The sequence below is a fragment of the Coturnix japonica genome, chromosome 3, assembly GCF_001577835.2.
Source record: "Coturnix japonica isolate 7356 chromosome 3, Coturnix japonica 2.1, whole genome shotgun sequence".
Classification (NCBI taxonomy): Eukaryota; Metazoa; Chordata; class Aves; order Galliformes; family Phasianidae; genus Coturnix; species Coturnix japonica.
This window is the reverse complement of record NC_029518.1, coordinates 32165425-32193199: the sequence shown is the minus strand read 5'-3', so window position 1 is coordinate 32193199 and position 27775 is coordinate 32165425. Positions and strand designations below refer to the sequence as shown.

Genomic DNA, 27775 nt, shown 5'->3' with positions numbered 1-27775 from the left:
TTCGTTCATTTGTTTTGGATGACATAAAGCGACTAGAGGACAACTTGTAAGTATGTGACAAAGTAATAAATAAAAAATAAAATAAAATAAAACAAACAAAAAGAAGTCTTGCTTTATAACTGCACGAGACTGGTGCCTTTCAAGATGCCATTTTGCTGCATTGAATCTGTCTTTTTTTAAAGCACTGATAATGCATATAAAAATATCACTGCATGAATACTTTAACATTTTTGTTTCCCAGCTTACAATGTAGTAAGTACTGAAGTATATGTTTATTGGTCATCTCTAAAAATATACTACATTGACAGTGTTGTCTGATTTTACTTATCAGCAGGAAAAATTTAGTTATTAAAGACTGCATTGTTACATGTATATCACCTATTTATTTGAACTCGATATTCATAAAAATCAAGGAGGATTCAGTTACAGACTTAATTTCACAAGATTCAGTTTCACTAGCTTAAATCAAGGGAACAGTTTATTCTGGGAACTGTGAAATGTCCCATTTGACTTTTCTGTAAGTTTTGGAGAGCTAGAATTAATTTGGAAAGAAAACAAAGGCTCGAAAATCAGAATAGTCAGAAGTGTACATGCTACCACCAATCACTGTTTCTTATATAGACTTTTAACTGCAAGTGTCTTCATATGTCTTTTTCAGTTAATACTAACTTTGAATGCATTAAATATATATCTCTAAGCATTTTCATACAATGGCTAACTGAAATTAGTCAATGAATAGTTACATTCTTAAAATAGCTATTCATCAAATCACTTTGAAATGCCCTTTTTGTAAGTAATTGTGGTTCCACTGTATGATTTATTAGAGCTAACAAAATAAATTTCCCCAATTATGTTTCCAGCAAGCAGTTGCTACTGTACTTGAAAAGGGATGGAATGTGTCATGTCTTCTGTGTGACTATTCAGTTTCTTTGTAGATAATGGCTGATGAGTGGTTATAATCTTTTTCTTGTAAAGTACATATATTTGAAAAAAACAAAGTGTAGCAGAGATCACAAGGTACTTTTTTTGCAAGGCCATGACTTGGGCAAGATCTCGCTCTCTGGAACCCCTTATTCGTGCTGTTATGGTAGACAATCAAGCTGTTTGTTAAGGGGTCAGTAGAGAAGTATCCTTAATTCTTACNCTGTTTAAAAATTGTTTTGAATGTACACATCACATCATAATTCTTGTGTTTATATTCAGTAAGAAGAAAAAAATGGCCAAGGCTCTGCCGCTCAGCCTTTACAATAAGTAAAACATTGAAAGATATTTAAGGGGGGTGGGAGGGGGGAGAAAAAACACCTAGACAAGAAAATAATGCAATTCAGGAAGAAGTGAAATTTACTACAGGGAAAACTAAAATATCTATCTTGTCTAATATATTTAGATCTCGTAAATTCTATTGGTTCACTGGTTTGGTTTTTTTAGACACAAAATTAAAAGGGAAAGCAATAGGGCTATAAGTGAAAATCCTAAAGTACGGCCTTTGAAGTGATCTTATTTAGATTGATTATTTGTCACAAAAAGATAGCCTGCAGAAATTTAATTATGACATAAAATAGGGAAGCCCTATAAAACAGAATGTGATTAGTATTTCTTGTAGGTAGGCCTAGAGAGTTTTTCTGTAGTGAAAAAAATAGGGTAAAATACCTGAGCAGGGCAGATGATCATATACACAAGAAATAATGGTTTCTGTTACATGCTGGAAATTCTTCCTAGGGGAGAAAAAAGCCTAGATGAACTTTCTAGAAAAATAGGAACAGCAATGGTATAAAAACAGGGCAATCATGTAGCAATACTTGCTTAAGATACTTGTGCATCACTGAATAGTAGAAGTGAGAAATACTCTCTTCAATTTAAAGCAGCACTTGAAATTTTTGCAAAAGATAGACTACATATGTATGTTGGCCAGACACTAAACTTGGATTGTAGGGCCTTCAATCCTATATAAACCACTACCTAATCATAGTATTTTTATAAGATGTATTTTTATAACTTTTGCCATTGCATTTGGATTTGTCATGACTTTCACTGCACAAAAGCACAGAAAGCATAGACAATATGGCAAAAAAATAATACTGTGTTCAAGAAGGGCATCAATTATGTCTTTGAAGAATTGTTCTTACATATAACAATCTTACAGTTTATTCATTCTCATAACACATACTTTTGTTTTGGAATTCTGTCTATCTTGTTTGCCCATTGATCTGCACTGATGTCAAAAGGCATCCTTCTGCCTCACTGTCATTTGTAGAGCTTAGTCTTGCTGCTTCCCTTGAATACAAAAGCAAATAAGTCCTCAGCTGCACTAATAGTCACAGGCAAGAGTGGAATTGAATGGCTAAACCAATTAAAGGATGTGAAAGTCCCTTTCAAATTTACTGTGACGTTTAATGAACAATGAATAATGAATGCAGGCACCTGAGTTACTAAAGTCTTGTTGACTAGCAAACCTGCACTTTTATCTGTAATATACCCTAAAAATCCATGGCCAGAGCAGCTAAATAATCCTACGAAATCTTTATATAAGATTCCTAGAATGTACAAGCAGTTCTAAAAATTGTTTGTGTCATATTCAGCAATTAAAAAGAAAATTCAACCTTTGTTTGCACAATAGCTTTTTGTGTAATCAAGAAGGGTGATTTGCTAATGACTTTGCTAAGCCTCAATCTATTCTTATTTAGTGATATATCTATAGCACAAGTGGTATGCAAAGTACTGAATCCTATGATGCATTTTACATTAGGAAGAGACTATTTAAAAAGTGTTTTAACACTGCTACTCTTCAATCNAAAAAAACATAGTAGATATTAACTTTCTGATAGATTCTGTGTTACCTATCAGTTGACAGAACTATTACATAACTAGTATCTGAATGCTGAACTCAATAGCAATAATCTGCAACCACTTCCCACTGCTTCCAGAGCTTAAGCTCTGGAATAGGCTCCCCAGCGATGTGGTTGAGCCACCATCCCTGAATGTGTTTAAAAACCATTTGGATATGGTGATCAGGGACATGATTTAGTGGAGGGTTGTTAGTTAGGATAGTATGGTCAGATCATGGTTGGACTTAATGACCTTTAAGGTCTTTCCCAATCTGTGTGATTCTATGATTCATTTCCCTTCTTTCTCCTTGACAACCTATGAAATCTATACATGGATTTTTTCTTACACTGGCTACTCTATATACCATGATAAACTTTCAGTCTCTTTCTGAATAGTGTCAATTATGAAACTTAGTGATTAAAAATATTGTTTATTAACAGAAATAGTGCAGATTTTTACAAGCATGGCAGGCAGACTCTTGTTCATCGCTGACAAAAATGTATACACAACAGCGATGACTATGCTGAAAAACAGTCTGAAACATTTTACCAAAATACAGACTTTTACATAAAGCACAAGCTCTTTGTTAAAGTAACTGCATCCTGAGAGTCTCCTATTAGCCTACTGTAAGGATGCCTAGCAGTAAATAATTAATTTCATTATTTGATATGGCAGTGCTTCTATCTGCCATTCACTGGCTACTGCAACTCAATCCTCTCATGTGTTCAGGAACAGCTAAAAACTGTGTTTTCCTGAAAACAAACAGAACATTCAAATTTTCTTTCCACTTAAAATTCTGAAACACCTCTATATGAATTTTTCCATAGTGTCAGAATTGGTCCATTCAAACACTGGTGTATTTTTTTTTTTTTCTCTCCTTTTTCAAAATTTTGCTGGATCCTCTGTAAATTCCTTTAAAATCAGGTTACAGATGGAAATTACAATAATCTCTACATCTGTGTATCCATCTCTGTTCTTGATATTGCATACTCCTGTATCATTTCCATTCATTGCTCTTGCTTTCAATATTTTATACTCCTCATTTTGCAAACAGTGAAATCTTCTATTTTATTTCTTATACTGTACTTTTTCTATGCTGAGATTGTATTCTAAGGGAAAAGATTTATACTTCAATACTTTATTGTATTCACACTAAGAAATGGAAGTTCTTAGTTGTGTAGCATACATCTTCTGAAGAAATCATTAAATCACTCCTGGCAATTGCACTGAACTTTTCAAAGCATTAACAAATGCATAAGTGAAGTTTTCTTAATGATCAAAAACATGATTAAGGACTGAGCATACTGTCTGTGGATTATAATGGGTACAAATGATGTTTAGCAGGAAAATAAATAAAATTCAAAATGAAGAAAGGAGTGGAATATAATGAGGAAAACTGAATAAGTCAAAGCTTTTGTTGTTTCAGAGTACAGCTCTGGGTGTCTTTTGGGAAAACATTTACTTCCTCTGTTTAAATGTGTAAGGTGACTTCTTAGTTCCTGAGTAGAAATATTTAAGCTTGAACATAAATAGACAAATAAGACTGCAGAAATCCATAGTATTAAGTATATATACATATATAGTCCCAAATTTGAAAGGAAAATATTTGAGTGGAATTTTGCTTTCAAATAATAAAGAGGGATTAAAATCAGAGATTTGAATTTTCTGAATTGTCAGAAATGAATCTGACTGTTACTATTTTGATTTTGAGTTTGACAGATGTCACGTTTATGTTTCCTTTCTCAGAGTTCTTTTATGTTCTGTGTTGGTGTTAGACGAGATGAGCTAAAAGCCATTATTTCTCAGGTCAATATTGCAAAACTTAGCCTTTCTATGCCTTTTATTCTCAGTAAAATCAGGATGAAAATACCTTAGGTATTTGTCTTGTTTGTTTTTGGATGTAACACACGTAACAATGTGACTTGCATTGGATGCTGTGTTATTTTTCTCATACAAATGAAAAGTATTAGAAAATTCAATAAAGATGCAGCATTAAATTTTCTCCCCCCACCACTCTCTCTAGATTTTTATTGTATGGGATCTACAGACCCTTTCAATGCTACAGGTCTTCCAGGATGAAGAGAGTCCTAAAGGAATTGAGCCCCTTGTCATGGTATTTGACAATGCTCGTGGCACACTTATCACAGGTATGTTGCTGTAACTGATGTGTGAGAGCTTCTCCCCTCTATGTAAATCACTTCAATAGTAACGTCTCCTTTTCCATGGGAGACACAACAGCAAAGAAGAGCAAAATGACACTATTTATTAGTGCAAATTCTCAGCTACAAAAAATAGTGACCATCATTAGCTGTGGATTTTTTTGGCAGTGATGAACAAGAAAGAGCCTACGTGCCACTCTCATAAAAAATCTTCACCAGCACAGGTGACTCTTTTTCATAGCTACTATGGCAGAACCATTACTAGGAAAAGGTTGTATATGCAGTCCATCTTTCATCAACCCAAACAGATGAAATCAGAAGGTGCCAAATCTGAACAGTACATCTGGAACATGGCTTGTTTTTCACATCACTGAAAATCACCACCTACATTCTCACTGTGCTCACATCCACTCTTTGGTCTCCATAAATGCCGAATGCAGGAATAACATGTATAACATGTACAGAATATGAGACGTGAGGGTATTTGCACACTAAGCCCACTTTAAAGTGAGTCCTGCTATATGTTTTGCTTATTTCAGTATGGAAATATGGATGAAAATATGCAGCATGGGAATTAACAGCAGGAAACAGTAAATGATTAAGGCTTTTGTGAAAGCAAGGCATACCTTTCTAAGAAAAAATAAGCTACATGTTCTACTCTGTGGCCTTGTCTTTTGTTAAAAACTACCCAGCTGCTGATATTCCTGAACTCTGCCTTTCTCTGGCACCCTCCTCCCATTTAGAGATCAAGGCAGTGAGGTATAGTTTCTTTGGAGCCCTCACAACTACATTCAGACTCCTTTTTTAATTCAGTAGCTACACAGAGCATTGCAGTATGTGGTGCCAAAAGACCTGCACTGTCCAGTTGATCATGAATTAAAAATTGTGGGAACTTACCCCAGTATTTTCTTCTTAACGTCATAGCAAGGAGTGTGGAATCTTTGGGGGCCTAGATATTCATGGGTGTCACTAATTATTTTAGCCATCTGTATCTAAGGAAGAGAACTTGAAAACCAGCAGGCTTTGTCTAGCCTGAAGACATAGTCACTGACATCAAAGATTCCTTAGCTTTGAACCTATCCTCAGTCGAGAGAAGCCCAAGGCTTGTCAGAGAACTAAGGTCATGGTTCTGTATCCGGAAACATCTTGTTTCTATATTTGCACCAAGAAAAAGGTGAAAAGCTTGTCAAATCTAAGAAGATGAACAAGAAATCTTTTGTTTTAAATGATGTAACAGCTTCTGTTGAATATTTATGCTAATAAACCTGTTATAAACCTATATACATTAGACTAGACTCCACAATTCAGAATACTATTCAAACTAGTTTTTAAATATGCTTTATCACTAAAATATATGGAAAGAATCTTATGTTAAAATTTTACTTTGTGAGATTTTCAAGACATAGTGGTTTTACATGGCTAAGTCCTCATGAAAATGAGATAGCTTTGTCCTTACAAACAAGGACTGGATGGAGCAGTGCCTAAATATCTGTAAAAATGTAGTCCTGGACTCTGTTAATGGTGCCATTACAAGGTTAAGTGAATTTCCCAATGCTCCTGAGCAGGACAAAAGACTTGAGGCTATATGTGGGTACATTCATTCTTATGGCTATGTACCTGATTTTATGAAGATTTTCAGCTATTAGTTCACTAACATCCATAAATTATGGCTCACTTTCATGCTTCATTTGAATACTGCCACAGCTTTCCTGCTGTGTCTTTTTCCAAACTTCTGTCCTATGTGCCTGGGCTCTTGGCAAGAATTATGCAATTCCATCCTTTGCTGTATATTCACTGCTGACCCATTTATTCTGCTGTTACAATGTAGCTGTGCTGGAAATGAAATAGGAGTCAGGATTGCAAGCCTGCCTTGTAAAAGCCTTCTTTTGTCTTGTCTTCCCTATCCACCTTGCTGTCTTTGCAATCCTTCTGATCAGAGAGCACCAGAAGGTGAAACTCCATTCAGACCTGCAGTGCTGTATGAAGGAAGGTACAGAAGAAATCTCACTGCCTGTAGATAAAATTGTCTTTTGTCTAAGGAAGTGGCTTGAGGCAGGGACGTAATTAGCTATCATTTAACTGGGTTGACTCTTTCCAAAAAGATAGCCTCAAAAAACAGACAAGATTCCTTATGCTCTTCAGCAAAACTCAAATAAACACTACTTCTTATATGAACCGTTCTATAAAATATGCTTTCTCTTGTCTCACTACATGCAGGTGCAACTGTCATTGATATTTATCCCCTAACACAAATGATAGAAGATACAAAACAGGTCCCAAAGACACATGAGAAAAGCATAAATGTTCTGGCTTATAACAGGGCTTTTCATCAAATCCTCACTGTCTGCTCTGAGTCAATACTGAAGGTGAGTTGTCCTTTAAGCTGAAAACGTCCCAGATGTTTTTTTAATTACAAATAAGTTATTGGGCAGTTAGTTAACCAATTAGTGTTTATTATTTAAAGTGTTAGCTTTGAGGCTATTTTTGTGCCCAAATTCTTTAGGGAAGTGGAAGCCAATGATGAGTCAGATGTATTAGATTGAACAGTATTAATTTTATTAGAAAACTGCTTCTCTGACTTGTGCTGCAAACACCAAAAAGACTGAGCAAGGCTTTGGAAGCAGCAATTTTATTTGTGCTTTTATTTCCTTTGGCCATATTTTGGTATACTTCACCTGTTTGGAAATGGATAGTACAGCAATAGTAGTGTTTATTTAGTAGCTACCACAGAAAACTTTAAATGCGAGGTCAAATACGTATCCAAACAATAATTTATGCAAGCCTTATTGCATGCTGTTCTTTGATTCAGAAGACAGATGTAAAGTGAAAATAATCAAAGATGGTAATAATACAAAAAAGTATGGTGATAAATATCCAAAAGGTTATCTATAGGAAAAACTCACCAGTATAGAAGCCTTAGAGGTGGTCAGCCCTTAAATGAAGTCTAGAAGAGGTGGAGTCAAGCTCCACCCCTTCCAGGAGCACAGCTAAATTACTCTCACCTGTGCTCCCACAGCTGGCCCAACACTTGCCTCAGCTGATTAATCAGAGGTTCAGGCTGTGATTACCAATTTCCCATACAGCATATATCTCATGAATGTCTCTTTAGGTATGGTAAATGTTTGAGTGCCAGACAGCTTAGTGGGATACAGAAGCTTACTTCAGATGCTCTGTGGGTTGGTATAAAACATGAATAACCTCACTTTATAAAAACAGCACTATGTAAAAGATGCTGCTCTGGCATAAAAGGATTCTTTAACTAGCGTTGTCTCTCAGATATAAAGATTCTTTAACTAAAATTGAAGGTTTTTATGGTGCATGTGTCAAACCACAGAACCTGGTTTCTTTTTGGGTTTTTTTTTTGTTTTTTTTGTTGGTTTTTTTTTTTATCCTCTTGTTATTAATCTGTTTCAGTTTGACTAGCAGATCTGGAGCCAATTTGCTGACCTTTTGCAGATCCTTTTATCTTTCAATTTCTTAGAACATGTTGTTCTGAGCCCTCAGGATTTCAGTCATAGAGTGAGAGAGAAGTGTTGAATATAACAACCAGTTAACAAGAAAAATAAAGCGATGGAATTTCTCTCAGTTCTTACTTTTTATTACTGCTTTGTGTTGAAACACTATTTTAAATATTAAATATGTGTATTAATTTGAACTACTAGAAGTAGTCCACTGGACAAATATTAGAAGAGTCATAGACAAATATAACAAATCATTACAGGTGTAATTAACAGCGTGATACTGGTCGTCAGAAGCACTAATGACCTACATTTTTTGTTAATTACTAATGAAGTTGAGTTGCAAGATTTGCAGTGTGAAGTAACTTCTCTTACTGATCCAGTTGATGATGCATACCATTTCTTTGGCAGAAGGCATGTTTGTGTAAATTGTCTATGTTATACTGTCAATAAGATGTTATTTCTCATTGTAAACCTCCAGCTTCTTTAGATCATGATGGCTACAAAAACATTACAGATACAAGATAGTTTTCGGCATCTGTTGCTGAATTGCATGAGATCCAGACAGTACTTAAGACATGAGGGGCTACCTCACAAATCAAGTTGAATCTGGAGGAATTACAGTAGGATCTCAGTAAAAGAACATGGTAGTGTGCTACTGAGTCTGCTGAAATAACAGAGAATTTATTTTATGGGAAGTTTAAATATGCTCTTGGAAGTATGCATCTTTATACAATTACACTAGAAAAAAAAGTGTGGGGAATTTTAGAGGATGTACTACAAATGATTAACTTTTTCTTTTGTTTTTTGTTTGTTTGTTTGTTTTTTCTTTTAAAGGTCTGGGATCTAGAAACAGGATATCAAATATATCAGATTGAAGATGCACATGGGCTGAACATTGAAGTGACCTGTGCAGCAATTGAAACAAATGGTTTTTATCTTGCTACTGGGGCTTGTGATGGTAAACCAACTAAATAATTACCATATCTTTATGATGTTTATGTGAAATGTCATGTGAGCAATCAGAACTCTTTGTCTTGAGCCACTTTGTCTCAGTGATAAAATAAATTTTGGCTTTCATTCAAGGTGGGAGAAAGTATTCTCACAAAGAATTACAGGGCTTTACGTTTTATTTGACAAGTGATTCATAGAAAGGTGATTTTTGACTGCTGGGGCTCTGTTACTTTGCTTGCCTAGTACTCTGTGAAAGACTGCCTGCAAAGCTCTTGGTTTGAAAAGATATCTCCTCATCTCTGGACCTAGATCTCTAGTACAGTGAGTAAATGGCTCCAGTTGGAGAATGGTAGTTTTTTGTTTCTGATTTTATAATGTCGCAGCTCAATATGGTAATGAACACCAGAACATATACATATATTTTCTTATGTATTTTTCAACTTTTTCCCGTGTTATATACGGTGCATCAGTTATACAGAATGTGACAGGATCACTCCAACATATTCACATATTTGGTGCTAGCTACACCAAATTCTGCAGCAACTTCAATAATTCTCTAATCTGTAAACACTGAAGAATAATTCTCCTCACATTCAAATGTTGAGGTACACACCTGAATTATTAAAATATGTGAAATACATGAAAGCTGCTTCACATAAAAGGAAAATACCCTTTTCCCACACAGAATACTGAATAATATTTAGAATTTTATATTTTGCAATAGAGATTGAACTCTATGAATCTTAAAAGCATGACCATAGGTGAATGCTATCAAGTCATACAAAACTGGAGTCATAAATAATAGCAGCCTGTCATGGTTTTGCCTGGTTTCTCGGACAAGACGTTATGATGTGGAATACTGATGAAAAGCTGTGAAAACATGGCGCTGCTTCACTTCAGATAATACTCTAGCTTTTTCTCCCCGCTAGTGCTGTGGGGCAAGTCCAGCAACTGTGTTGCTCTGCTCCTTGCTGTATATCAGAGCCTGAAGTCTTCTTCCTGACTGCACAATATTCTGTTTGCTCTCTGATGACACTAATAGAAACAGTAGTGAACTAGGTAGTGGTGTTTCATCCTGGGCTGCAGCCAAAAATGGGCATGGAAGTGATGAAATAATATTGGAGTTAGTGGTGAAGGTGGTTTTTGGTATATTTTTTTTCTCCCCTAGCTTGCTTTCTCAATAAACATAAATGCAGTTACAGCTTCTTGAAGATGATTGACTTAGCCCTGCACCTTCAATTAGATTTTCTTCTTTCTTCTCCTTTCCCTATCCTAATTCAAATTCCTGAGTTTGAAGCATAATCAGTTGTTGAAACTTCATTCCCTTTTGTGTATGTTTCTTATTCCTGTCTAGGAACAGTGAAAATTTGGGATTTTGGCAGTGGACAGGAAGTTAAAGCCTTGCCTTTGACCCAGCACAGCAAAGATGAGCACTGCCTGCTGAAGTTAGAATATCTGAAGGCTAATAAGAGTCAGCATGTTGTTCTCATTTTGGAACAGAGTGGGAAGATGAAAATCATTCAGGTTTTTTAACATAATTATATGTATATGTGTGTGTATATATATATATATATATATGGATAAATTCTACTTATTACTATTTCATGTATTAGCTACTAATTTTCAAGGTAGCATAAGACTTTCTCATTAATCAGTAGATAAATTTATAGAAACTATCAAGAAGTTATCCTTTCTGTAACTCATCAAGTTAACTTTCTTTCTTTCTAAGTTCATTAGTCCATTGTTGTTTTGAGCATTCTGTTCATTTCTTTTCACATACTAGCTATAATGGAAAATGAGTATTTTCTGTTTATGATTGAGACCTTTGGATTCAATTTCCTAATAGATTGTCACAGTTATCAGGCTAATCTGAGGACCAGATCTTTTTTACTTGTGTATACAGATGTTACTGATTAATGTAAATGGGAATACTCAAATAAATGTAGTCATCCATGGTTGTTGAATCTGATTCTACACCTGAAAACTGTTTCATTTCTCTTCTTCATCTTCATAAGTTAACATCTGAGGCTGAGATCTGACTGTCTGATGGAAAGGGACTCCAATGAACTGAATCATTGACAGGAATTTTGCAGAGCAACACTGAGGTTTTACCACGTGCTGGAATTCTGGAACTCTCAATCCTGTTAACCATTAGTTTCTAAACAAGAGAACCAAGAATTTATGTTATACAGCCGTGGATACAAATACACATTGTTTAGCTAGTTTATACAACACTACAAAAAGTTGGGGCTTACATGCATAAATAGAAACCAGGAGCCTCACAGTGAGCAAAATTGGAATGGGCTGAGTCATGGCTATGTGCAGAACACCTTCGAGCCATTTACTGTTCATGGCTTGTATAGACAAATGCTCCCCTCCCAGTGCATTTAATGTGTCTGAGCTGGCAGTTCACAAAGGGACAGGAAGTACCATTCACTCCTAAAGATAATGGTTTTTTTTAGGAAGCAGCTGCTTAGTGCCTTGATGGCATTCCTTAGTGCTGATGCAACAAGAAGTTTGTGTAAGTTCACTCTGGCTGTTCTGGAATTTTCACAACCAGTGCTCACTTATAAAGCTCCAGATCTAGCTGTTATAGTGATAGACTTTATGCTTTTGATACTAAGTGATATCTGAAATTCTACTGCGCACCAATTACTCTGCAGTGTTAGTACTTGAAGCTGCTGAATTATTCATGCAATGTAAACAAGCCCACTGACTAACAGGTTGGTAAGGAGCTGAATCTCTTCTGTGTCTATGTGAGTAAGTAATTAATATTATTATATATAGTTGCAGAACTACCTTTTCTATAAATGTGTTTCAGTAATACTGAGAAATACAGGTTATTATTATGAGAGTATAAAGAGGCTCTAAACATGATGGCAAGATAAACTTGAGTAGCACTCCAAACACTGTTTATTCTTTAGAAAAGTCTACCATAATTATTCACAGTTTTCACTCCTTCCCCATATTTTTCTTTTATTTTCTTGTCTGATACAATTAATATTGTAGGACTTAGTGAAATCTTAATCATTGCTCTGTTCTGGAGCTTGAGACAGCTTTGAGAACATGAGAAAACCTAAGAAGCTGATTTTAGTACAATTTTCCAAAACAGAATTCGTAAGGTTAAAATAGAAACTGGATACTGAAGAAAATTCAAAGTAATTGGAAAAAAATTAAGGTAATTTGCATGAGCTCTAAGCATAATGGGGAGGGACTGATAACTCAAAGCAGTGACTTAAGTATGGCTTGTTCTCACAGAAATGAGATAACCATCAGCTGTGCTAATATGCTAGATATGAACTGAAGACTACCCATGTTAATGAAATAAGCAGCTATAACTCGAGTTTCTTCACTTAGTTTAAATGGGAAATTAAACTGCTTATGCCAGATAAATTTTCAAATGTTTTTTCAAATTAGGCACAGAAAACATGCTTTTGATGCACCCTTGCTGATCATTTTTGTATGAGTAACAAAATATTTTCCTCCCTCTTTTGTTAATTTATTTTAACAGGGTAATGAAATTCAAAGATATCTAGAGGTTACATGGGTGCTTCCTGAGGCAGTGTTGTTTCTACAAAGAAGTCCAGTTAAATTTCTGTCACTAAATCCAGCCACTTTACAAAAACACGAATTTTTTCCAGATATCCAGCTACCATCTGATGACACCAGTTCTCTAAGCAGCGATACGGAGGTGAGAAACACTTTAAAGTTCCACATCATTTACAGAAGATTAGAAAGTAAAAAGTTTACTGTGCCCTTGAGGATCTCATGGTTTAACAACAGGATAAGAACCAACTAAGTATTCCGTACTTTTCAGTACACTGGAGGTCTAAATAAAAAATGTAAGAGAGCTATTGTTTCTGAGATAGATCTGTTTAATAACTCATTGCACTGTTTTTGCCATGGTTAAGGAGCTCTGAATACACAGTTTGTATTCCCGTACAAAAAAATTCCCCTAAAAAAAAAAAAAAAAAAAAAAAAAAAAAAAAAAAAAGAAGAAGTCCTTGTGTTAGGAATCTTCTAGAAATCAAATTTCCTTCAGTGCTATAGATAGCCTGGCCTTCAGTGATAGTGGCACATGAAAGTCAAGCTGAGTGTTAAAGTGATATTTATTCCCATGTTTAACAAGTCCTGCAGCTGCAAACACACCTCTTATTCCTCCTACTTGTTCCCCTAGCTGCATACGCTGGTGTACAGGCATTTCATAGAGGCATCCTGTTGTGATTTCCCTAGTAAGGTGTGAAAGCTTTTTCTACAGCGCTGTCCTGTGGAAAGCGCTTTATTTGTCTTCATGTACTTAGAGTAGGTTCATTCATTCCTTTTCGGTTGATACGAGGTCTACATCATATCTACATCACCACATATCTTGTTTGCCAACCTGGTCCACAACCTCTTCACTTTATTTTTTATCATCTTTTCCCTCCCCTGTTAGTCCTAATTTAAACCTCTCTTCAGTAAGTTTTTCAGCCTGTTGGCAAATATGTTTATGCTCCAGTTTGTCAGGATATCCCACATATCTCTTGGAAAGAACATTTGTATCCACTGGGTGTACTAAGCAGTCTGAAGGCTAGGCAAGCCCCAGCAGTCTCTTCAAAATATTCCAAATCTGAACTCCCACCAAGCAGAAAACCTCCCTGAAAAGCAAGACAGGTTGATAGATGGAGGTCTTCATCCTCTGCAGAAGGGAGTTTATCATTACTATCACTCCCTGCTTCCTTCTAGTGCATCTGTCTAGCTCAAATACAGTAGTATTAAAATAATATTGAATATGAACTGTTAATTGACACATCATATTAAGTTAGCAGTTAAAAGAGATCATTCTGCAGTGTCCACATTGTTCCAACTAACCTTTTTTTTTTTTTTAATGTTCTTTGTAGGGATTTGTACCTTCTGTGGAAATGAAGTGCTTTGATGTGTTAAAAGTAGAAGCACATAGCTTGATAACTACAGGAAGTGAAAATGGTGCAGTAATTCTGTGGGATTTTGAATCTGCTTCTGTCAGATACATGTAAGTCTTGTTTTATGGAGGAATTTTCTTATCCAGTATTTCATATGAACCTTCCAAACAGCGTATTGGAAATTCTGAGGTACTCAACTGTAAAGGATGAACATCAATCAGGAGTTAAAGCAGAAGTTTGACTGGGCCCCTCTCCCTCCCACTTCATAACACTTTGCTAGCTGGTCCCCATGTTGAAGTTAGCAGAAGTAATTAAAAGGGTCACTTGTGAAAGGAATGAAGTAATCAAAAATAGCATTTTCACATGCCAGCACTGCCACTGAAGGAAACTTACTGAGCAAGTCACCGTCATTGGTTAATGGCTGCTGTGGAGCCATAGAATTTCCTTATTTATAAAGTTTTGTGTTTGGGAGGATATCTGGAGATAAGACTATTTCAGCTAATAATCATGGATGAATTACATTCTTGCTGACTGATGTGACTGTAGTTCTGCTCTTTATTTGAACTTATTTATTCATATTTCTTTTGGAAAGAAATGTGCCTAATAAATAAAATAAATAAAGTTGTTCTCTTGCTATGAAAATTTCTGGCAGTGTAGGAATGGTCAAGTGGACTTGATATAGGTTTTTATATGTTCTGAACTGCATAGTTTCTTCTTATCTTGTGGTGTTTCTGGAGTAATTCTTTAGGCTTGTTTTTGGGGAATGATATGGAATTACCAAACTAATCATTAAAAAAGAGGCAGACAGATACAAGCCTGTCTCAATCCATTGAGCTGAGATTGAGGGATTAATCAGGGATCTTGATGATCTTCAAAATGAAAAAGGTAGAACTGTAGAAAGATATTCCATTCAAAAAGCTAAAGATGATGGGCAGATATCTCTGCTTATTGTTATTTTAGATAAAAGAAATGCATTTGGAGGGGGTTGTTAAAGGACTGTTTTGGCTACAGCTATAATTTTCACTGTTTCAATTTTCTGTATTATCCTCTGGTCTTTTTTTATAACCTCTGTACTGTTCTAATAACTACCTCTTTCCAATTCAGTATTTTTCCCCTTGGCCTATATTGGTGGTATTATTTCTCTTTGCTCTTTCTGATTTCAGATATCTTCTTAGTCTTCCCTTCAAGTCTGATTAAAATACTCTCCTTTTGAAATATCTGTCCTTACTTAAATTAAGACATTTTACAGAAAGGTTTTTTTTTGTTTGTTTTTTGAGGGTTTTTTTCGGCCCACTCGCTAAGGAGCAGCAGCATTTAGTTGAAAGACCTTTGTGATTCAGATGGCTGGCTGCTCAGATAAGATGCCATACCATGTATTTTTGAGTGTCACTAATCAATTTTGCTTAGCTCTAGTAAATACTTTAAATAGCTCGGGAGCATTAATTTAAAAATTCTTGGTTAATTAGTGCAGGTTTCTTTGGAAGCTGAACAGAAGGGAAGAAAGTATGTTTTGAATTAACATGACCTGAAAACTTGTTTCATTTGCTTCACCTCCAAGAGTACAAAAAATGATCAGGGGAAAAACGCTCACTTCAACTTGAAATTCCTAGCTCAGATATTTGTGAGAAAAAGGAAATAAAAAGCTTGTTTCAGAAAGCTGCAACATTGAATATCCTCTTCACTCATTAAGCCCCTGGCTAAGGTACCCCTCAGTACTTTGGGGATATGGGCTCAGGTCCTATTTCTATCTGTATGGTTTTAAACCCGCAGCTCTCACAAGAGTTCTGTAACTATCATGCTACAAGATATTCTGCAGCACATAATGCAAAAGGGAATCTTTTATTTTTTTTATTTATTTATTTATTCTGGAGCAATTCCAGCTCGCAAGGCAAGAGTGATCCATGAACCCAGGTCTAGTCAATTATTTATTCACAGCGGAAACAGGAAAGGTAGAAAACCTTCCTTAACTTCATCAGAATGTGTACTAATTGGTTACCTCCTTGCCAGTGTCATTACTGGCAGTTTTTTAGTGGTTGCTTTGAGGTCAAAATTCTCTTTACCTAGAAAACTATTGTATGACTATGTATAGTTGTATTTAACAAGAAGTCTGAAGTGATTTTGGATGTTTGGGAGTAAAATTCTTCCACTGAAAGTAACAAAATTGATGGGCAGGATATTTCAGAAAATTGTTGCATGGGATGAGTTACTACATCAGAAAGGTGAATAATTGAATATGTCTGGTTAGACTGAGTGATGTGGTACAGCCAGTCTTCTGTGTTGGAGATGGAATGTAAGCCTTTTTAAGACCATAAAAACTCAAGACTTAGCTATCCACATCATCTGTAATGTGTAGAATTGGCATATTTGTGAAAAAGTTAACTGAGTTTTACTTACACCACAGGAAATAATAAAAACTGCAGTTCTAGGTTTGTCCCTTTGTTTTTACTTCCCCATATATGAGGGGTAAGTCATTGCTTTGTAAAGAAAGGATTTTACCCAGAATTCACACATATGACTGGTTTGAATGCCAGGAACAAGGTATTTTTCTAATAGTAATGTAACTGGTTAATTTTGACATAGATTACTTCAGTTTTCTCTAACAGTATCTCAAGAAAATACTTGGCTGAATGAATTAACGTTACTCCATTTGGCTCCTGATTTTTCTTGCACATTTTTGCCTACCATTTTGCTATAATTAATCCATCACAGTTATTTAACTAATTATGAAAACTGTCTAAAACCTTAGATGATGTGTTTTTGTAGGAAATGAAATGTTTAAACTTTTAGATTGTGAATGAAGTACACAAGGTTTTCTGAAATAATACACAACGTATCTGATACATTCAGTACAAATGTCATTATTTTTCAGGTATAAAGTTAATGACAGCAGCCAGGCTTCAGTTCCTCAAGCATCAGGAGTCAATGCTGTGTTATTCCTTGTGTATAGTGCTTCCTCTTCCAGGTAACTATGACTTCCAACATGACAGGGGTTATCATTTGGAATTCTACTGTTATCTTTAACCAAGAAGCCCTATTTAAACTGTAAATTATTTTGTATTTAATCAAGTTCAAATGGTTAATTTGCTTTCACATCCATAAACTTTTGTTATATTTATCAACCCACATTGATATCAGGCCCTTTTCAGTGGTGCCCAGTGCCAAGACAAGGGGCAGTGGGCACAAACTGGAACTCAAGAAGTTCCATCTAAACATCAAGAAGAATTTCTGTGCAGGAGATGGAGTTCTGGCATAGGGTAGCGAGAGGGTTATGGAGTCTCTTTGACCTTTCTTGACTCAGAAACAGACATGAAACACTACAACCAACTTTTTTTTCCTTCCACACAATCTTATTTCTGATTATTATTTTAACAAACTGAAAAATATTTTTTAAAATTAGCTAAAAACTCTTTGCAAAGAAAAACACTGTGTAGAATGAAAGGGGAAAACTCACTGGCATGCAGTGAATTTTCCCTCTTTACTTTTGGAGGATAAATACCAGTGTTAATTTTGACTTACTATGGATTTCACTTGCTCAAAAATCTTGATGGGAGAGTTTGTCTGTGTAATAATGTAAATCTTACCAAGTTATTTGCATAAATTTCTAAAGCACCAACAATTCTTAGTCTAATCAGTCCAGTCATTTCTGGGAATATTTTATTGTGCGTTATTACACTGAACCATGTTGATTTCCAGATAGCAAGCAGCATCTTCAAGACGGTCGGTGATCTTTTCAACCATCTTTGTCCAGTTATTCTTTTTTTCATACAGGAAAATTAGCTCTCTATCCTCTACTGCTGTTGGGAGTAGTGATATTGATAATGATGTAAGTGATCTCCCAGAGCACAAGAATAGGTATTGGAACCAGGATAAGGTAGGTATAGCAGTTTCAGGGATTCAGTAGCATCAAAAACAAATTTCTTTTTAGGTTTTAAAATCTTGTAGCTTACTAAAAATTTCTCTTCATAAAGCCATGCACAGAAATTAGGAACTACAGGAAAAAAAAAAAAATAAAAAGAACTTGCAACTTGCACTGGGAATTAGGTGGAGAATTAACAACACATTCTATTAGTTAGCTAGATCTCTGCTAGATGGAATATCTGCCTACCTAAGTGTGTATCAGATGCTTGTCACTAGGAATTCTGACTTTCAAAGAGGAGTATGAAGAGCTAGAATGGGAAGGTAAAACAGACAAATTACAAAGTACTTGAATAAAAAGAGGTTTGTATCTGTGATGCAACCACATTTACGTGGATGCACGTAATTTCAAGGGCATTTTCAAATGACTAATAGGATAATGTTTTTAAATTTACCATGAAGTTACCTGTATCTCAATGTGCACATTTTTGCATTATTCTAGTCCTTTTGTGCCAGAAGAATATGACATATCTTCAGGGCAGTAAGTAGTGATTAGGTGAAGGGAATAAAATCCTGCTCATTCACAGTTTTTTTTCCCAGTATTTTGTTTCAGCAAAGCACTTTATAGATTCCTAAGTAGACACAAGCCTAATTAAAATATACAATATTCTGTGCTACGTAGTTATTGAATTAAAAAAATGGACAACCATTTTCAGTTCTCAAAAAGATCCTCAGAAGCCCAAAACATCAACTCTTGCATATTGATGAGATAAGGTTGAAAAGGCTTTCTTCTAAGAAACCTCAAATGCTCATAGACACAATTTATTTGACCTAGCAATTTTTGAAGCCAGTACTGATTACTGTCAGTCCTGGGGCTCCTCAGAAGCAAATATAAAGAGAAACAAATGCAACAATTCTCACACTGAAGATCTAGACATGAGTAAATATAGTGGCTATTCATTCATGTTTTCATCTTTACTCAAGACAATAATGACAATAAGAATATTTGGAATTACATTCACTAAGAGATCTAGGGCACATTCAAATGACTATAAATGATGAATTTTGTTTTTCCTAAAATATAAATACCTTTCAACCAAATTTCCCTTTAGCGTTCGCCTAGCCTGTTCCTATTAATTTCATCTGTGATTTTTTCATTTCTGATTTTTATGTCCTTCAGATGAAATTCTATGAGATGAATAAAAATTGGGGGAAAATTGAATCCTCCATTTAAAAATAAATTCTTGAAATAATTTCCACTAGAGAACTGTTCCATCTGAAGTTCCATTTTACAATTCTGTTACATTTTATTCCTTGCTTCTAGGAAAATGCAAGAAGTAATGAAGATAATACTCAGATAACAGCAGGTATGAAGAACCACTGGTTTTCAATATCTTTTTTGTTGATCCCCGACTTTTACCCAGATTTTCATAGTGACTATGTCAGTTTTTCTGGTAAACTGAGTTTAGAATAACAGTTACCATTGTTTTTGTGGATGATACATTTCTGTTTTGCTCATCTCTGCTTTGTAGTTATTTCCCAGAAGCTAGGTCAGGATGCAGGATCTGAAAGGCTCTATTCCTGTTTTTTTCTAAGTAGACGTGATTTGATAACCTTGCAGAATTTGGGTTTGTCAGTAATACAAATTTATCTCCCACATAAGCTTCGAAGCCATGAATTTTTGAAATAGTAAAGCAAGAGCCAACTTGACTCAAGTGTGAATAAAAGGATCGAGTAGAATTTTAATAGAAAAAGGTCTTTCTTAGGTTGCTCCAGAAGTAGTGCCTCATACTTATTTCCATAGAAATGATAATATATTCAAAGAGTGTGATAATACTATTTCATAGAGGAAATTCTCAGTGACAAAACACTATTTTTCAACATATTCACCACCATTAGTGATGATCAAGAGCCTGCGTGCTGCACTTAGGGAAAATCTTCTTGGCTCACTGGAACATGGCTTGTCTTCATATTGCTGTCACCACTGCCAAAACACATCACCCACCACCTCACTGTGCCACTGAACGTCAATGGGTGCCTTTTTTTCCATGTGGAAGAATTAAATGACACATTTTTTCTTTGTATGCACATCCATGTCAGCCACCATTTTGCCAGACTGCATCTCTGCTGCCATCTGTCACGTGGCAAATAACATGTAACGGAATACTGGTGGGAAGGTTCAACCTCTACTGTCATACCACCAACATCTGCTTCTGATGTCACGTACCATCATAATAAAATAGGATTAACTATTTTTGGAGCAGCCCTTCTCTATGTCCCTAAACAACAGAAAAAAAAAAACAAAAAACAGGCAGCCAAGTGCTTAAGAGTTAAAGCTGTGCAAAGGGAGTAGGGAGTTAATGCATTTGCAAGAAGTAGATCCTCTAGATTCTTCTGAAACCCCTTTTGTTTATCCTCTGCTTGAAAGCAGATTTTCTTAATAACAACAAACGTGGTCCCCTGAAATCTGTTTTTAGGCTAAATATATTCAGCAAAGGAAGCATGCTCTGAAAGCAGAATATTCCTAAGCCTTGTAGCTGCTCAATGAAATAGACATTCATGCTATGCCTTGCTGCCAGTGAATGTCTAGCTTTGGGGAAGTCAAATCACAGCAGGAACTCTGAAAACGGTGTGACCACTACATTGAATTTATCATTGAATTTGAGAAATGGGTATAAAAATCTATGATTTCAGTCAGTAAGTATTATTTAGTTATTAAACTTTGTTTGATTGCTAAACTTATAGTCATTTTTGGAACCCTCATGCAGAGGCTTCAGAACTGCTTCTCAGATGTCCTGATAACCTCCTGCACTCTGACTAGCACATTCAGTTTCTGTAAAATCTATCGCTATGCTCTGAAAAAGGTTCTTGGAGTAATAATTCTGGCCAGGTTAGATGAGGCCATTAGGATAGTTTTAATTTCTTGTCAGTTGTCTTCCATCTATATCTGTAGCATTTTCATGCTAATGCTATCTTTATGTTGAAGTTTATTTTCAAATTTAGATTTTTCTTGTGTTATGCAATTTCTGATGTAGGAGGATACCCACCAGTGCTGGCTTCTGCTCATGAAAATGGCTACATCTACCTATGGAGTATTCAGGTAGCTTTCTGAATATATTTGGGATGGGATTTGACTGTTAAAAAGTTAATTCTACTGATCTTTGGAAACCTGCTTTTCAAGTAGCACTTGCAGCAGTAGATATTTCATCATTGTTTGTTTGTTTATTTGTTTGTCTAGGTTAAGAGTTTCTTCCGCAGACAAAAAATAGTTCTGCTTTAATAATGGTCACAGAGAGTAACACTGGATGGAAAATGAAGAAACATAATTTATAATGAAAACTGGCTGTAAAGTTATGTGAAAATGTAGGAACTAATTTTTCACCCACCTCATGTACCAACTAAGAAAGTATAATACACAAAGCAGGGTATCCTGGGCTCTGATGAGGAGAAATACGGCCAGAGCATTTAAGAAGCCAGTTAGCACTGGCAGGGTTACAAATTAGGAGAGAATAGTATGTATCTATCTGAGTATGTCTGGTCTGTAGCTATAGTCCTGTAAAGCCAATCTTGAAACAGAACGCCAATGGTTTAGTTGTCATATTGTATCAAATCCATAAGACTATCCCAGACAGGTTGTTATTCTAAACAAGAGATGAAAAGTAAATGCAGATAGAAGGAGGAGCCTAACAGGAAGCCCTAGCTTCTTGTAAAACAGCACATGCAAATTCTAGGGAGAATTCTTCAGAAAGATGGTGAAGTAGCTTTTGCTGATGTTTTATAAACAAACAAAACAGAATACAGTGGTAAATGTTGACAAAGTAGATACAGACATTGTGTGCTTAGATTCCTGTAGGAGTTCACAGGTTCAAATGATGGTGATGTCATCACTGACATGATCATGATCATCATCATCATCATCACATTGTCAAGATTCTCCTTATCTGCATAACTTTCCCTCACCTCCCAGACCTGAAGGGATAGTAGGGGAGGAAGGCTACTGGTACTTGCTTGAAAGCAAAACAGGTTGGTGATGGAGACATCATGTGTCAGTTTTCAGCAAGAAATGACAGGTCAGTAGAAAATGAAATGCGTAGTGATATTTCAAATGAAAGGTAAGTGTTGAAGTAGGAATAGGTGCAATTGAGTTGTGAATTGGAATTGCCTCAAGAGTAGAGTCTGTTGTGTTTTTGATGTAGAAGAGATGACAATCCATAAGAATACATCTCCACTATATTGGCTGTTCATTAGATTAGGAAACTACTTTTGCAGCAGCTTTCTGAATGGGTATAAGCTTGGCAGTGCTGAACAGATCAAATCAATAACACTCAACTTCTGATACATTTATTTATTTATTTATTTATTTATTTATTTCATGTAGATGTTATAAAAAGAAATGTGATTTAATTATTCTATTTTAGGGGAACTTACTGAAAGAAATTTTGCCATTTTCAAAATATCATCCAGTTGCTCTGACAGCAATGTGTACAGACCTCTCTACTAAAACGCTTCTGGCAGGCAGCAAGGGTAAGTGAATGTACTAGTCATTCTGCTCAGGTCAGTTTGTAGAACTACATAAGATCATGCTGTTTGTGTGCCAGAAATGTGAAAATGAAGGTGCGAATGCTGCTAGACTTTCTCCATCAAAGCTATAATTAAACAATTGAAAAGGGTGTTTCCTGGTATGAAAGGCTGATAGATTAAAGCTTAGAATTAGTAGCATTATCAATAGTCTTTCAAAAAGACTTTAAAATTTTATTTATTTACAGAATCTGTATACAACTTCCATCTGAATTACTGCATTAATACCAAAGGCTATTAGGAACAAACAAAAATGTCACACCTGCAGTAACAAAACTAAATAAAAACCCCATCCTTTGGCTGTACCAAGAGCTGTGATTCAGACACTGATACACTGATGTGGTATACACAGTAATGGCCTCATTGGTACACAGCTATGTAAGGAAAGAAAGCACTTGTGGTCTGTGCTAGCAGCTCACTGTTAGACTTAATTTCACATCAAATCCGGCTTTTACCTGGGAGAAAGTCTAAGAGTTTATCTGCTGTCTGACCCCCAGACCTCTCCATTAACCCTGGAAATTTTTCTCTTCTACATCTGTCATGTGATGTCAGATTGGCCTGTCATGTGCCACTTTTCTTCTGAAGTATCTATTAGAACTGTTTCCTACTGGTTTCCTGCTATTATGCTATCAACATTGAAATGGATTGAGGTGTTGTTTTTTTCTTTTTTTTTTCTTTTCTTTCTTTCTTTTTTATTTTTTTTTGTTTTGTTTGTTTGTGTGTTTTTTGTTCTTTTTTATTTCATCTGGCTCAAAACTGAGCAGGAAATTGAAGTTCTGAAAATGAAGAGGAGTTTCTACTCTTCACTGATTCAAATCAATAAGGTAGCATACACTGAACCAGATTTTAATTAACTGTGGAAAAGCATCCACCCTATTACCTCTTCATCTGGCACTCTGCCTTTGTCCTTTTGTTTTTGCGCCACTGAGTGTATATGCTTCTTATGCCTTCTGCGTTCTTCTCTTTTATCTGTGGTGCTAATGTCAATGTATTGTTCCCTTTACCAGATTTCCTTTTTATTTGCTTGATAATAGTCGGTCCTAGAAGTTAGATGTGTCCAAAATGAAGGCTGGAATAACACAAGAGATTCCTCTGTCTAGTAGTAGAAATTATGTATGTAAGAGGCAACAACAGGTCTTGAGAAAAATGGCTCTTTGATTCTAGTTCTACTTAATGCACTAGACGGTCATATAACATTAAGCCTTAATTATATATGCAATTAATCATAAACTTTGTCCTTTTTACCAGGATTGAAAAACAGTTTTTTATCCTCAGAAACTCAAATCAAGCTTGTGCAATAGATAACAGTCTGGAAAAGATTACTCTTGTTACTAATTCTTGTCACTCAAGGAAAGAACTCTGCATTCTTTCAATTTCAAATCTATTTAAAGAAACATTATTCAAAATGATATGTGTATTCATTTGCATATTACTAAATGTGTATTATTTTCTACTCTGTGTGCTTGACAATGAGATAGTGATTTTCCCACTAAAATAATTTCCACTGACCTATGATTTTTTTTTCAATCTGCCTGGTGTTTACCAAGAACATATGTTAGCAACAAGAAACTGTGTAGCAGTAATGAAATTTATTGACGTTTTGCTTTTTCCTTTTTTAAATAGAAGGACACGTTATGTGCTGGAGCATTGTCTCATTCTTAGAAGATCCAGAAAACAGTAAAAATGTAAGGGAAAATCTGACATTTTCTTAAACTGAGAAGTATAAGAACAGTAGCAAAAAAATAAAAAATAAAATGGATGCAGACCTCTATGGGGTCTAAAATTGTTTCCTGCATGTAAAGGTCGTAAATGAACAAGCAAACAAACAAACAAAAATGCCATAAGTTAAATGCCAATAGCAGCATCCTATTGTGTTAAAAGAGGTAACATTAGAATGAATTTATCACTGTCTTCTAAGCAGAATTTCTGCCACATACCATTTGCAGCCTCTTTGGTGAAGGAAACAATAAGTCCTCACTTAATTTTCAGAAAGCCTTGCTGGTAAAACCACTAAGCCAGTAACCACGGTGATGTACAGAACTGCCTAAAATGTGGTTATGTTGCTTTTTCCCCTCAGCAAATAAAGGAGGAGCTCTGTTGGAAGGCACACTCTGCTGAAATCATTGGCTTATTTCATGAAGAGCAAAAACATGTGGTAGTAACAGCATCTGTTGATGGTTCAGTCAGGTACAATGTACCTAATACTTATTACTTCTATGGCCAGTGCTGCAGAACCTGATAATGTATTTTCACTCTTGCTCCACTTCTTAAAAGCATTAATTTTCCTTTCTGTCCTTTGGAACTGCTTTTACTATATCTATAGACTCTGGCATGCCATGAATGGATACTATCTTGGTTACTTTGGGCAGCCCAGGAAATTTGAATTATCGGATATCAGTCGATTGATTTTGCCTTGTGATGTTAAAGATGTTCCAGTGATAATTAAAGAGGAAAGCGAGCATATGGAACAGAAGAGCAAGCCAGACAGAGACAAGTAAGATCTCAAATATTTAGATGCATGAGTGGGGAATAATTCTGAAATATTATACTTTCAGAGCACCTTTTTTCTGAAGATCATAGAAGTAAAAATGTTTCCCATGAGGAACCAGTACAATCCTTTAAAAAAAATGGTTTTACAAACCATGGATAAATCTCACTATTTTTACAAATAGGTGGCTGTCATGATTAGGTGATCGTCAAGATTTGATTTAAGTAATAGTAACAACTAGATAATCGCCTCCTCTTTTAGCCTAATTACAGTTTGCTTGTTATCTACACTGTTCAGGTTAATAGACTTTTTTTTTTTTTTTTTTCCAGTTCTGCAAGCTGTTATACTTCTGGGTTACCCAAAACTTTATTAGAAAAGCTTACTGTGAACATTTTCAAACTAGAAACAATATTTCTATTTAAAAGATGGTTTAAATAAGTTTGCTGGGATACTATAGATACATTCACATACCTCCAATCTTGATGTTCTGACACTGACATGAATTTCGTATACTCAGTGGCAGTGTTGGACCTCTTTCCTTCTAGGCTCTCCAGGGATCTGGGTTTGCTACAAGTCAAGCTGGAGAACGCTGGTCCTCTAGCTAAGGCTGTAATAAGTCCCAGATCTCCCTGTTTCATTAGCCAGTGGTTTGGGGAAATGCAGAAGCAAAATGCACATGGCTGTTACTGACAAACTGAAAAGTTACTGTATGGCTTAAAGAAGTCAAACAGGCTTTAATTATAAGGTTTCGTGTATTATGTGCATTTTTAGGCTGACCTTTAATCAAGGAATTCTGACAAAATGGGAAAGTTCTAAGTTCCTTTACTGTTAGCCCATTTAGGCTGGTCTCTTGCTAACTTCTTACACAGAATTCTTACTAATGTGAGTAGTTTTGCTGAAGTCAGAACAGTAACTCATCAGTAAAGAGAAGTTCTTGATTGTGTTTGAAGGACTAATCCCTACAGTCTTTTTGAAGAGGCAGAAAATAGTCAGAATACTCTGGAAATGCTAACAGCTCATCCTGGGGGCCTCAGGCTTGGACACACTGCTCCAGATGGGAAATCACAAGGGCAGAGTAGAGGGGAACAATCACCTCCCTCTCCCTGCTGGTCATCCCTCTTTTCTTTTGATGCAGCCAGGATACAGTTGACCTTCTGGACTGCAAGAGCACAATGCAAGTTCATCTCCAGCTTCATGTCTATCAAGACCCCCAAGCAGGCCTGGTCTCAATGAGTTTGTCTCCCAGTCTGTACTTGTACCTGGGATTTCAATGGAAAGTCATGATTTTTCAAGTGTGACAGAGAGGGGCTTGGCAACCATATCAGCCAGTTTCTTCAGAATCCTAGGGTGCATGTCATCTGGTCCCATAGACTTGTACATGTACAGCCTCATAAGGTGGACCAGAGGGAAGCTTCTCTGCTATTACAGAAGCATAGAAGAATTGTAGTCAGAACTGAAAAAAAAAAAAACCAAAAAACAAAACATTACCAGACAGTGAATTAGCACTGAGTTGCAGTAAAGACTGTTTTGTGTATTACTTTATCCAACTTCCCAAAGATGACAAGCCATTATCTGGACTGAAGAAGTGTTGGTGAAACACATCAGGACACATTTGAAGCTCCCAATGTAAATTATATTTTGAAGACATATGAATTTGTACATCATTCATGAAGTACACATTTGTACTTCAAAATGATTTTATTTTGGTGCCAGTGTGGAATTTCAATTTGCTGTTTAGATGTGAGCTTCTGATTTTTGGTCCTTTTCTTTTTTTCATGCACAGGGGAAAATCACTACCCAGATCATCTTCAGTTTTAAAAAGGGATGGACAGGTGGAAGCAATTCAGAACTTGAAGTTTTTCAAAGCTCTGGCTTCTCCAAAGGTATTTGATGTCATTACTGATTTGTTTCAGTCCTGTGCAACATAGTAGGAAATGCAACTGTATTTAGAGAACAGTCATAAGTATCCCTATATATTCTCATTCAGTAAAGAAGCTAGAACAAAAATGCATTAACAAAGAGATCCATGAAAATTCTGTTTTTCACTGTCTTTGTTTTACATTTCTAAATTCCAATGTAGAAGAAAGAACATACTGATTCACTTGTTTCGCTTGATGGCATAAAAAAACCTACAATCAACAACAACAAAAAACCTCAAACCCAAAATACTTACATGGTTCCACAGAAGTCCATGTAGTATCCAAGGTTTACTTGAAGGATGTGAGAAAATATTAGAGCAATGGTGAGCACCTACTTATATATAGTAGTTCTTTCTACTGCTCTTACTAAATAATGGTGCAACTCCTCCATCTTTACATGGCATAGCTTTAAAAGTCATGGGAACAAATGAAACTTCTCCTTTTGGAACTGGACTAGAAAAGGAAAAAGATGCAAACTCTATGGACACTCATCAAAAAAAGAAAACCTTCCATTAACACCTTCCTGTCCACTCTTGCCCCATGTTTAGCAAGGGCTATGAATTCTTTACATCCTTTCCTAAAATTTATGGTACAGTGGGTCTCCTATGTACCACAATCCATTATTCTAATACTAATGTGA

At 35.7% G+C, this 27775-nt stretch overlaps 1 protein-coding gene across 1 annotated transcript in view; it reads left to right on the top strand.

Moving 5' to 3' along the window:
• The window catches only part of WDR64 (WD repeat domain 64), a 51800-nt gene that overhangs the window by 18843 nt on the left and 5182 nt on the right, over positions 1 to 27775 (top strand). The window contains exons 10-25 of the mRNA XM_015857561.2: positions 1429 to 1477; positions 4850 to 4973; positions 7203 to 7351; positions 9281 to 9404; positions 10752 to 10921; positions 12909 to 13088; positions 14275 to 14405; positions 17165 to 17257; positions 18064 to 18166; positions 19475 to 19517; positions 21186 to 21250; positions 22569 to 22674; positions 24352 to 24413; positions 24806 to 24915; positions 25052 to 25222; positions 27000 to 27099. Of these exons, the coding sequence (XP_015713047.1) occupies positions 1429 to 1477; positions 4850 to 4973; positions 7203 to 7351; positions 9281 to 9404; positions 10752 to 10921; positions 12909 to 13088; positions 14275 to 14405; positions 17165 to 17257; positions 18064 to 18166; positions 19475 to 19517; positions 21186 to 21250; positions 22569 to 22674; positions 24352 to 24413; positions 24806 to 24915; positions 25052 to 25222; positions 27000 to 27099 (1780 nt within the window). The remainder of the gene's footprint in view (positions 1 to 1428; positions 1478 to 4849; positions 4974 to 7202; positions 7352 to 9280; positions 9405 to 10751; positions 10922 to 12908; positions 13089 to 14274; positions 14406 to 17164; positions 17258 to 18063; positions 18167 to 19474; positions 19518 to 21185; positions 21251 to 22568; positions 22675 to 24351; positions 24414 to 24805; positions 24916 to 25051; positions 25223 to 26999; positions 27100 to 27775) is intronic.